This window comes from Oncorhynchus mykiss, chromosome 20 (assembly GCF_013265735.2).
Source record: "Oncorhynchus mykiss isolate Arlee chromosome 20, USDA_OmykA_1.1, whole genome shotgun sequence".
Lineage (NCBI taxonomy): Eukaryota > Metazoa > Chordata > Actinopteri > Salmoniformes > Salmonidae > Oncorhynchus > Oncorhynchus mykiss.
The window spans coordinates 40,525,309-40,537,706 of NC_048584.1; the positions used below are offsets into that span (position 1 = coordinate 40,525,309).

The window sequence follows — 12,398 nt, forward strand, 5'->3', positions numbered from 1 at the left end:
TGGCCCAGCGTCATCCAGGATAGGAGAGGGTTTGGCCCAGCGTCATCCAGGATAGGAGAGTGTTTGGCCCAGCGTCATCCAGGATAGGAGAGGGTTTGGCTGGTCGTAATGTCCTTATCCTGTCGCACACTAGCAACTCCTGTGGCGGTCGGGCACAGTGCACGCTGACAAGGTCGCCAGGTGCACAGTGTTTCCTCTGACACATTGGTGCGGCTGGCTTCCGGGTTAAGCGGGCATTGTGTCAAGAAGCAGTGCTGCATGGTTGGGTCGTGTTTCCGGAGGACGGCACGGTTCCCGACCTTCGCCTCTCTCGAGTACCTACGGGAGTTGCAGCGATGGGACAAGACTGTAACTATCATTTGGATACAATGAAATTGTTCAGAAAAAAGTGGTACATTTAAAAAATATATATATCTGGGGCTGATTGAAGTGCCCCCCCCCCCCCACCTTTGTGATAGGTCCACCTCAAACTCAGAGCAGATCACTTTCAAATAACATGTCTTCTCAAACGTTTTAGGATTTAGGTTGTGGTCAGGGTGTGCTAGTTTAATAATGTTATTTTTTGCAATACAACTAATAACTTATATGCGTCAAATAGTTGATCACCTGACGTATCATACGTGTCATATGACCTGGTTGACGTATTAGCGATACATTTAACCAGCTACAAATACAAGCACGTGAACATCATGCCCAATGGAATATGAACAGTTAGAATAGATCCACCAAAATCACAGACACTGGCGTGAATCTAGTTTCCTCATCTTTCGTGCCGACTACGGTATCGTTGGATTTTATCTGACCTGAATATATATAATTTGCATTGGAGCTGTTTAGTGTGTTTATATATTTTATTGTTGTTGTCTTGTGTTTTTTTGGGATCGTCGCCCAGAGGTTTCTGTAGCCGGTGGTTCTTCTGAGAAGTCGTTTTGTCCAGCTCGGGTAGTGACATTCTGTATCGGATTTCAATGTGTATCGTTACGTTGATCCCTTTTTTTTTTTTGCGAAGTTTGGAAGCATATTTTTGAACGGAGGTTGTGATAATTTGTGAATGTATTAGATGTTTCTAAACTCACTGCAAGCACTTTCCCGTTTTATTTGTTCCGCGATCGTTGTGTTGAAAACCCCTCTGTACGTCGCATCATGGGAAACGTCAGTAGGAAGACTGGAGCCCAGGTCAGTTGGAGCCACCAAGCGGTGAGTCTGTTCAGACCGGGACAAGCACGGTGGCGGCAGCACACTGTTACATTCAACTTGATATCAGTCTGTTCTGAGAAGGAAACTATCGGAAGAGGCCTGTCAAACGAGTAAATTACCCGCAGCCATGAAACTTAATTACTACGTTAACTGATTTTAGTTATGTGGCTGACCGGCTGTATTTGATCAGTTCGCTGTCAGGTGCAGTTCTCAGGCGATTTGGACGAAGGTGCGCCGTGCCATGGCGTCAGTGTGTGTGGCTGTCCGTGTTCGACCCTTGAACAAAAGGTCTGTTTTCTGAGTTATGCTGTCATTTTATTACGTAAACCCGCCTTCAATCGGAATGGACAATCCATAACAATGTTTTTTTTCATGTTGCCATATCGGGATTGATAAAACTTGATGTATGATGATATGAATGAATCAGTGGGGTCTGTGCCATTTAAGAAGACGCAGGACGATCATTTCCTAATGGGAATTGCCTTATTTTTGTATTTATTATTATTACAACATATTGGAAGGCCGTCATTAATTTTTCCATTCACCCAACTCAATCGATAGGTTCAGGATACTTACTACATGATACTCGAATTTCCCCATGAAAGTTTACGACATAGGTGCACTGGTCTAGAGGTTTTTAATCAAGGTGACAGGTGTTTTTTTTTTATATTCTTGAGTGGCTGGTCAGGGGCTGGAACGTAATTTACAAATCAGTTGTAGATTGACAAATTGACCACAAGAAGCCCAAACATATGTTTGACTAAAACAATAATTTCAAACCTTGTTTACATTTCTATATGATCAATTGTCTCATGTGTGGGAATACTTGGGAACATTTCTTAAATTAAAATAACTTGGAACTGATTTCCTGGTGTTTTTACAGTCTAATGTCCAACAATGAAAAGAGAAACACCTGCAGGTCACCAGTTGGGGAACTCTAGTCTAGTCACTAAGCGGTTTATTAGTTACTGCCCCGGAGAGACAAAGTAAGAACACCAGAAACGTTAATTGGTTTGGAAGAGTTCCAGTGTTGGATAGCCATAGCCAGCTACCTAACATAGCATCCCTCTCTGTTGGATAGCCAGCTACCTAACATGGCATCCCTCTCTGTTGGATAGCCAGCTACCTAACATAGCATCCCTCTCTGTTGGATAGCCAGCTACCTAACATAGCATCCCTCTCTGTTGGATAGCCAGCTAGCTAACATATCATCCCTCTCTGTTGGATAGCCAGCTAGCTAACATGGCATCCCTCTCTGTTTTGAGCTGGTTGTTTGAGTAGGCTAACTAGCTATAACATATGCTTTCAGTTCTAGATTCATTCTCTGATCCTTTGATTAGGTTGACAAATGTCAGTTAATGCTGAAAGAGCTCTGATAGGTTGGAGGATGTCCTCTGGATGTTGTCATAATTACTGTGTAAGTCTATGGAATGGGGTGAAAACCGTGAGCCTCCTAGGTTTTGTATTTTTAGTTGACGTAAGCAGAGGAGGACGAAAACTACCTGTGGTACACCATGGTGCTACCCTACAGAGTTCTGTTGAGGGCTACTGTAGAGCTTCATTTCCTATTACTGTTTTAGTCAATTATTTGAGGACAAATATATTTAGTATAGTTTTACCTGAAAAATTATACCTTTAAATGTTTCACTTTAAAAAAAAAAATATTCACTGAGGATGATGGTCCTCCCTTTCCTCCTCTGAGGAGCCTCCACTGGAATGAAGGCTATGTATAATTAGAAGAGTAATGAAATATATCCCTCAACATTATATATAGAATATAAATATAGTAATAATTTACTCAACACTTGAAGTCCAATGATTTTTTTTCAAAGATAAACTGCACAGTTCAAATTCTTGTTACCCGATAAGGTGTTTTCTTGTTCAAGTAAATTATCATCACGACTGACTGTAATTTATCGTCATGGCACTTACTCACCCACAAACTAACAATATATCGGCTGTAGGCCTACATTGGACATTGTTTGCTGTTTTCTACATAAAGCAGCCTGACTTCCTGTAAACTGCTCTAAAATCTCCACCCGTTTCACAGAGAAAAGGAAATGTCAGCGAAGGTGATTATCCACATGAAGGGGAAGACCACTTCTGTAGACGGAAACAACAAGGTCAATGCAGCATGCAATCATCAGAAACCTTCAGCTTTTGTTTTGAGTGACAGATTTTGGGGGAAGGAACTTAATAATAATGATGATGATGATGATATGGGAAATGTTTGTACAAATATCGGGAACAACCGAAGGTTCTAGAATGAAGATGGCACAATGACAATGGCTCTCCTGTTTATAAATGAATCAAAACATTTTTTTGTTTGTTTGTAGGACATACACAAAGGTATTCTTGGAATTGGCCTGACGGACCGAGGAAGACATTCATTCTCCTATGATTTCTCCTACGACTCTACTGATGTCAGAAGCCCCAACTTTGTGCCTCAGGAGAAGGTATAGCACAAACACACACACACACCTCTGAACCTGAAGTGACTCACTGTTCATCAGCTATACCCTCAGTGGGACACCCTGTGGTCTGTTCTCTACGTGGAGGAGAGGCTGTACATCTCTGTTATTTTTAAGTTCTTATAGCTCTTTCTCCTCCAGAGCAGAACTCCCACATACCAACTGAACTCGTCCTGGTTTCACACATGCATCAGGCATAACCCCTAATTCACCTCTTACCTCCCACCCCCTCCCTGCCACCCCCTCCCTGCCATCTCTGTTCATTGCAGGTGTTTAAAGACTTGGGCTGTGATGTCCTGAAGGCAGCATTTGAAGGTTACAACGCCTGTGTGTTCGCCTATGGACAAACCGGGTCAGGGAAGTCTTATACCATGATAGGAAACCCAGTAAGTCACCCAGGAGTTTTTTTTCTGTTTTTTTTGTATTACAACTTTGAAATGGTGACTTAAAAAAAAAAAAAAAAAAAATTAAAGGGACATTTTTACAGTAAAATTCATGAATTAAATGACGTTGACACCATCTGAAATGTAACTGGTGTGCGTCACTGCACTGTAGGCAGATGAAGAGCTAGCGGTGGCTGTGCGACGATTCGCGCCACTCCTTACTCTGTTTACTACAAATATATGTTGTAACTTGTCACTGATCTTTAAGGGTTAGTGTGAAATGTTATCAATAAAGCCCTTTCTCAGCTTAACCAGAGTGGTTGAACTCGTGGATCCCATTTTTTTTTTTTTTTGTCTGTGCGTTTTGCAGTTGCTAACTAGCGTTAGCTCAATTGCTAACTAGCGTTAACACAATGACTGGATGTCTATTGGAACAGATGGCACAATGATTGTATGCTAATTCAAGTTAGCAATGGCTCGCAAAACTGCTTTCAACTTCATTCAAACTGCTGGCAGATACATAAAAATGGTATCCAAGCCCGTCTCAGCAGAAATATTTGTAATGAAATTGTATCGTAACAGTCAAGTTTGGACACACCTACTCATTCCAAGGTTCTTCTTTGTACTATTGTCTACATTGTAGAATAATAGTGAAAACATCAAAACTATTTAAATAACACATATGGAACCACTGCATATTTGAGTAATATCTACATGTAATTAAAGTTTAGGTTGGTTTACATTACCTCATTTTGTGACAGTTGGGCTGTAGGCGGCGACTCTAGCAGCTTGCTAGCTAGCTGGCTAAAAACCTCAAGATGGCCTTTTAGGTTCCTAATCAGATTTCTAATGAAATAATATGACCTGGCAAATATTCTTATACTGCTTCAATGTATTCTCAACCATAATTGCTACAAATAGAATGCCATCACAGTGAAAAAAACACATGGTTTGGGGCTGTTTTTAGGTGCAGGTTGGAATTTGTCATGAATCTTGCCATAGAGGGTTGCTGGCACAGCCAAAAGTCATAAAATGTTATTTTAAACCCTTACCTTAACCACACTGCTAACCCTAATGCCTAACCTTTTAAATTATGACCAAAAAGTGTATTTTTGTTCATGCATTGTTTTTTTAACAGTCGCTGAGATTATAGTTGGTTATCAATGCAAAGTAGACTGCTTAGGCTATTTTAATGCACAGCGTAACTAAGACTGCAGAATCTTGAAGTTTATTGGTGACAATTACTTTTTAGCCATTTTTCAGACTGTCTTACAGAAGCAATTAGGGTTAAGTGTCTTCCTCCAGGACACATCAACCTTTCGGCTGTAGGTTTAATTATTTTGTGAAACCACTGTTTCTCTTTCAGAAACAACCTCTATTTTCCTGGTTCCATTTTCAACAAAAACGAGTTCGGTGGTAAAAATTAGAGTTTCATACTGCTCAACACCGCTCCGATGCCGCTCAACGACTTGTGCGCTCCGTAACGATATTTGTTCGGCAGGTGACTCCGTAGCAGAACCATGCAAGCAGCATAGGCAGGACTACGTCCAAGGTCCCGCCTTTATTTTTGTGACGTGAAACGACGTTCCCATATTCCGCTGCGGTTTGTGTAAGGTGGCGTAGACTCTAACTTCACATCAGATGCCCTGGTGGATTTCGTTGGTGTTTTTAGAAGTTATTGCTTGACTGGGTGTGTGTGGTGTGTATGTGTATGTATGTGTATATGTGTATATGTATATAGGACAGCAGAGGAGAGGGAGTACAGGATACACTGTACGGATGTTGAATGTACATGACCTCTCCTATTATACTTTCTTGTGTTCCAGGGAGATCTAGGTCTGATTCCACGGATCTGTGATGGACTGTTCTGTCACATATCAGAGATGGACCAGGTGGATGGGGCCTCCTGCCGCATAGAGGTCAGGTAAGAGTCAGGACTGGTGAGCAACTAACAACTACTACTGTAGGGTGCTGTCACAGAACAGTTGATTGCTAAAGCTACTGATGTCCTGGGGGGGGGGGGGGGGGGGGGGGGGGGGTGTAGAGGGAGACCACTAGCAGTTTAAATAAGTGTGGCAGACAGTGTGGTCCAATGGTGTTGGCTGGATGGCTTGTTCATTTGGCACCTATCTAAAATGTGACTAATTAGCTGAGGGTCGACCATGTACGGTCATCTCTATTGGTATTCGCAACGTTTACCTGTCCCGACTGTTAGCCAGTAGAGCAGATTAGAACAACTGGGGGAAGATGTGGTAAAGGAAGGTAAACATTGGCCTCTTCACTTTCTTTATGATAGGTCAGCTAGAGTCCCTCAGACTTAACTGCCAAACCCCATACAGTAGCGCTAGGATAGCTGAGCTAACTGCCAAACCCCATACAGTAGCGCTAGGATAGCTGAGCTAACTGCCAAACCCCATACAGTAGCGCTAGGATAGCTGAGCTAACTGCCAAACCCCATACAGTAGCGCTAGGATAGCTGAGCTAACTGCCAAACCGCATACAGTAGCGCTAGGCTAGTTTACCTAATTGCCAAACCCCATAGAGGAGCACTTGGATAGCTGAGCTTACTGCCAAACCCCATAGAGGAGCGCTAGGCTAGTTAACCTGACTGCTAGTTGGATGATGTAAGAGTACAGCGTGATTACAGTACATATGTATGCCAATGAACATAAAGACAAACTGTCTTATACCAGCTCCGCTGCAGTAATTCCTATAGATTTTATGACTAAATAAAATACTTTCCCCAGCCGCTGTCAGAATATATTTTTTTATAGAACTATTTTAATTAAATAAACATTCAGGGTATTAAAACTTAATCAGGTGGAAATGGTGTCTGCTTTTATTTTTGTGTGCTCAGGGAGGGATCGCTGTGAGTGTTAAAGTTGTTTCCAGACAACTAAGCAATAACGTTCCCTGTCTCTACTTCCTCCCACTCACAACCCCAACAGAATATCTCTCTTTCCTCACAAGCCCAACAGAATCTCTCTCTTTCCTCACAACCCCAACAGAATATCTCTTTCCTCACAACCCCAACAGAATATCTCTTTCCTCACAACCCCAACAGAATATCTCTCTTTCCTCACAACCCCAACAGAATATCTCTCTTTCCTCACAACCCCAACAGAATATCTCTCTTTCCTCACAAGCCCAACAGAATATCTCTCTTTCCTCACAAGCCCAACAGAATATCTCTTTCCTCACAAGCCCAACAGAATATCTCTCTTTCCTCACAAGCCCAACAGAATATCTCTTTGTTCAGGCTGTGAAAAGATGACTTGCTTTGCTGTAGATGGCACTTTGATCTCTGTCAACAATAGATTAGGAAAATCTTGGCTTTTGTGTTTTTCTGACAGGCTTGAATTAGGTAATTCACTAAGTGAGTGAAAATGATCTTGAAAATAGAATTTGTCAGTGGATGATTTGGATCAAGTGATGGTTGAATGAAAGCAGCTAGTCAGTGACTGAACAGGAAATGGAGTAGCTATCTTAATGTCTTCACAGAGTATCATGTGATGTGACTAAAGCTACTTATCCCCCCCTTCCCAACAAATAGCAAACACCTTTCTACAGCCTGTAGATACTGAAGGAAGCTTGCGGTCAATTGTTCTGCAGCCTGATGGTGGTGATGTTTATGATGTGAAATGTTCCATGTCTTTGTTTGTTAGCTACCTGGAGATTTATAATGAGCGTGTCCAGGACCTCCTCACGACTAAGACGGACCCAGGGAGCGGGTCAGGACTCCACCTCAGAGAACACCCCAAGGATGGGCCCTATGTGGAGAGTAAGACTTTATCACTCACTATCGCATTGATCAGGGGTCTACAACCTTTTCTTGCTCAGTCTTGGTACTCAAACTTGTGCCACATCAGCTTACACCGAGGTATGCGCGTGGTCTGAGCTATTCGCAACCACAGTTTACACCGAGTTATGCGTGGTCTGAGCTATTCGCAACCACAGCTCACGCTGTGGGTTTGGTTAGTCTGAAGAGCATTTCCTAAGGAGTGAGTTTTATTCGTAACAATGGGAAAGGCGCTTCCATGATCATATCTGTGTTCACGGGGGCGCGGCCGGTGACTAGTTAAACTTTACAGGGAATACAATTCTCCCAAAATGTAAAGGTTCAACATCACATTACATCATTTCACAAATAGTTTCATCTTCACTCATCCATTTTATACAATAATTAGATGCAAACACCATAATTGAGAAATGTTCACGTTCAGAGATATAGTTCTGTGTGTTTCCTGTCCTTTGTGGTCACCAAATGAAACACACTCAACATAACTGTCCCTTAAGTGTCCACGGACCCTTCCCACATTCTCACAAGTGGACATATACGGGTGAAGTCGGAAGCTTACGTACTCTTAGGTTGGAGTCATTAAAACGCGTTTTACAACCACTCCACAAATTTCTTGTTAACAAACTATAGTTTTGTTAAGTCTGTTAGGACATCTACTTTGTGCATGACATGAGTAATCTTTCCAACAATTGTTTACAGACAGATTATTTCACTTATAATTCACTGTATCACAAGTCCAGTGGGTCAGAAGTTTACATGCACTAAGTTGACGGTGCCTTTAAACAGCTTGGAACATTCCAGAAAATTATGTCATGACTTTAGAAGTTTCTGATAGGTTAATTGACATCATTTGAGTCAATTGGAGATGTACCTGTGGATATATGTCAAAGCCTACATTCAAACTCAGTGCCTCTGCTTGACATCTTGGGAAAATCAAAAGAAATCAGCCAAGACCTCAGAGAAACTGTAGACCGCCACAAGTCTGGTTCATCCTTGGGCGCAATTTCCAAACGTCTGAAGATACCACGTTCATCTGTACAAGTATAAACACCATGGTACCACGCAGCAGTCATACCGCTCAGGAAGGAGACACGTTCTGTCTCCTAGAGATGAATGTACTTTGGTGTGAAAAGTGCAAATCAATCCCAGAACAACAGCAAAGGACCTTGTGAAGATGCTGGAGGAAACCAGTACAAAAGTATCTATATCCACAGTAAAACGAGTCCCATATCAACATAACCTGAAAGGCCGTTCAGAAAGGAAGAATCCACTGCTCCAAAACCGCCATAAAAAAGCCAGACTACGGTTTGCAACTGCACATGGGGACAAAGATCGTACTTTTTGGTGAAATGTCCTCTGGTCTGATGAAACAAAAATAGAACTGTTTGGCCAATATAACCATTGTTATGTTTGGAGGAAAAAGATGGGAGGCTGGCAAGCTGATGAACACCATCCCAACCATGAATTGTGGGGGTGCTTTGCTGCAGGAGGGACTGGTGCACCTCACAAAATAGATGGAATCAGGAGACAGGAAAATGTACATGGATGTTTTGAAGCAACATCTCAAGACATCAGTCAGGAAGTTAAAGCTTGGTTGCAAATGGGCCTTCCAAATAGACAATGACCCCAAGCATACTTCCAAAGTGGTGGCTAAATGGCTTAAGGACAACAGAGTCAAGGTATTGGAGTGGCCATCACAAAGCCCTGACCTCAATCCTATAGAACATTTGTAGGCAGAACTGAAAAAGCGTGTGCGAGCAAGGAGGCCTACAAACCTGACTCTGTTACACCAGCCCTGTCAGGAGGAATGGGCCAATATTCACCCAGCTAATTGTGGGAAACTTGTGGAAGGCTACCCAAAACGTTTGACCCAAGGATAAACAATTTAAAGGCAATGCTACCAAATACTAATTGAGTATATGTAAACTTCTGACCCACTGGGATGTGATAAAAGCTGAAATAAAGTCTCTATTCTGACATTTCACATTCTTCAAATCAAGTGGGAATCCTAGCTGACTTAAGACAGGGAATTCTTACTAGGATTAAATGTAAGGAATTGTGGAACTGTGTTTAGCTAAGGTGTATGTGAACTTCCGACTTCAACTGTATCTCTTCTAGACAAACCCTGTCTCCCGCCATGCAGTGCTCCATGGTGCTGGTCTGCAGTGTCCACGATAATCAGACCGCATGCTTTACCGCCTTTGGGACGACAACTTCCATTGTCAGAGCAGTCACTTGACTATCTTGTCAATATAATAGAACATCTTTGTCTGCAGAAGGAGCACTGTCTGTGGTGATCCTAACTGACCTAAGACAGGGATTTTTTTCCTTAGGATTAAATGTCAGGAATTGTGAAACTGAGTTTAAATGTATTTGGCTAAGGTGTATGTAAACTTCTGACTTACACTGTTTCATTTTCCCATTTTGAGGATTTAGGAGTTTGGCTACGTTAAATCCTTTGTTCACTCTGTGGTCTCTATCTCTGCTTGAAAAGGGGGAGAGAGACTCTGCCAGGAGTTTTCGACCTGAGTTAACAGAACATGGGTGTAGGAGAGCTACTATCTACACCTTGAAAGGGCCACGTTATGACACTGGTAGACATGTTGCTAACTCTAACCCAACACTGGTCTCTGTGGTAGACATGTTGCTAACCCAACACTGGTCACTGTGGTTGACATGTTGCTAACTCTAACCCAACACTGGTCACTGTGGTAGACATGTTGCAACTCTAACCCAACACTGGTCTCTGTGGTTGACATGTTGCTAACTCTAACCCAACACTGGCCACTGTGGTAGACATGTTGCTAACTCTAACCCAACACTGGTCACTGTGGTAGACATGTTGCTAACTCTAACCCAACACTGGTCACTGTGGTAGACATGTTGCTAACTCTAACCCAACACTGGTCTCTGTGGTTGACATGTTGCTAACCCAACACAGGTCATAGTGGCTGACCGGATATGAGCATGTCGGTAGATGTGATGTGTCCGGTGTGATTTTTCTCTTCCTGTCTGTCTGGTCAGACCTGTCGACGCGCCTGGTTCAGAACTACACTGATATTGAGGAGCTAATGCATGCTGGGAATGCCAAATGCATCACGGCGAACACGGGCATGAATGACGTTAGCAGCCGCTCTCACTCCATCTTCACCGTCATCATCACACAGGTAAACACACACACAAACTGCTGGTGACCAAGTCTTCACAATGTCACTTTTTTTGTTGTACTATAATATACCAATAAGACTATTTTTATCCATAGGGACTTACAGTACATTTTGTTATTTATTTTGTGTGTTTCACTATGAGCCCACAACTCTACTTATGATCTGATCAAATGACTCACTCAGGACCACATCAAGTCTTCATGTCAGTTTTTACTGTGTGTGTGGGGTGTGTGTGTGTGGGGGTGTGTGTGTAGGAGGGTGGGTGTGTGTGTGTGGTGGGGGGTGTTTGTGTGTGTGGTTGACCCTTCTTGACTTGGTTGAAGACAAGTATTTTCTTGCCTTAGGGTGCAACCAAAGACCAGCCCTCAAGCTTTTTGTCCAATATTATTATGTAGGATTGTTTTGCTTTGAGCCACATCCAGCTATACATGTTAAGTTGCACAGTGTTGAGTGCTGATTTTGTCCCTGTCTATCTCCCTCCTTTACTCGCCATCCGTCCCTACTGATAACAGCTCTGTGTCTGTCTGTCCCCCCCCCCCTCTTGGTCTCCAGGTTCGTTTGGATGCAGAGCTGCCGTGTGAGACCGAGAGTAAGATCCACCTGGTAGACTTGGCAGGCAGTGAGAGGACTGGTGCCAGACTGAAGGAAGGAGCCAACATCAACAAGTCCCTGGTCACTCTGGGTAGCCTCATCTCTGCTCTGGGTAAATTATGCTTAGTACACACACGCACGCGCGTATGGACGAGCACATGAACAGACGGAAACGCAAGCACAGATGCGCCCACACACACACACCACATGTCTAATGCCAACCATGACATGACAACTCAGGCTATTAGTAATACCAATTAAACTCTGCACCAGGATTTTGAATCGGTCTATCAAGCGCTAGCTACACTACTGGCAACCACACTACTAACTATTCATGATCGTGTTCCTATCTGGCTAGCTTTGTGGCATGAAACATAAGTCCTTTCACACTTTTGTTGTTGTTTTGGAAGATGTTATTGTGGAATTTTTCCAGTCCGTCTCAGTCAATTAGTGTTTCATGTCGGTCTCTCTGGGGGGGGGGGGGGTGTTTACTACTTTGTCTGTCTTTGCCTCCTAGCTTTGTGTGTGTGTGGAGGAGTTACAAAAACATTTAAAAGCTGCTCTTCACCCCCTATAAAGTCTGTGTTCTCTCCTAGCTGATACATGTGTGACTGGAGGAGGGAGCTCCCACACAGGGAAGATGAAGAAGCAGCTGTTTATCCCCTACAGAGACTCTCTTCTGACCTGGCTCCTGAAAAATAGCCTGGGGGGAAACGCCAAGACAATCATGATAGCAAGTACGGTTGATCTTAGTCAGTGGTATTCAGTCGGGGTTGTTAACAGAAAAAGG

At 42.9% G+C, this 12,398-nt stretch overlaps 1 protein-coding gene across 5 annotated transcripts in view; it reads left to right on the forward strand.

Annotated features, from left to right (window-relative positions):
* The first annotated feature begins 684 nt into the window (after positions 1-684).
* The window catches only part of LOC110499549, a 61,590-nt gene continuing 49,876 nt past the window's right edge, over positions 685-12,398 (forward strand). For 2 of the 5 annotated variants that reach the window (XM_036956353.1, XM_036956355.1), the window contains exons 1-10: positions 686-1,197; positions 1,388-1,485; positions 3,248-3,320; positions 3,534-3,653; positions 3,938-4,054; positions 5,878-5,975; positions 7,717-7,832; positions 10,875-11,017; positions 11,570-11,720; positions 12,205-12,345. In XM_036956353.1, the coding sequence (XP_036812248.1) occupies positions 1,144-1,197; positions 1,388-1,485; positions 3,248-3,320; positions 3,534-3,653; positions 3,938-4,054; positions 5,878-5,975; positions 7,717-7,832; positions 10,875-11,017; positions 11,570-11,720; positions 12,205-12,345 (1,111 nt within the window). In that variant the 5' untranslated portion in view covers positions 686-1,143. Of the gene's footprint in view, positions 1,198-1,387; positions 1,486-3,247; positions 3,321-3,533; positions 3,654-3,937; positions 4,055-5,877; positions 5,976-7,716; positions 7,833-10,874; positions 11,018-11,569; positions 11,721-12,204; positions 12,346-12,398 lie in introns of all 5 variants that reach the window. The other 3 variants (XM_036956357.1, XM_036956356.1, XM_036956354.1) reach the window with 3 other exon arrangements.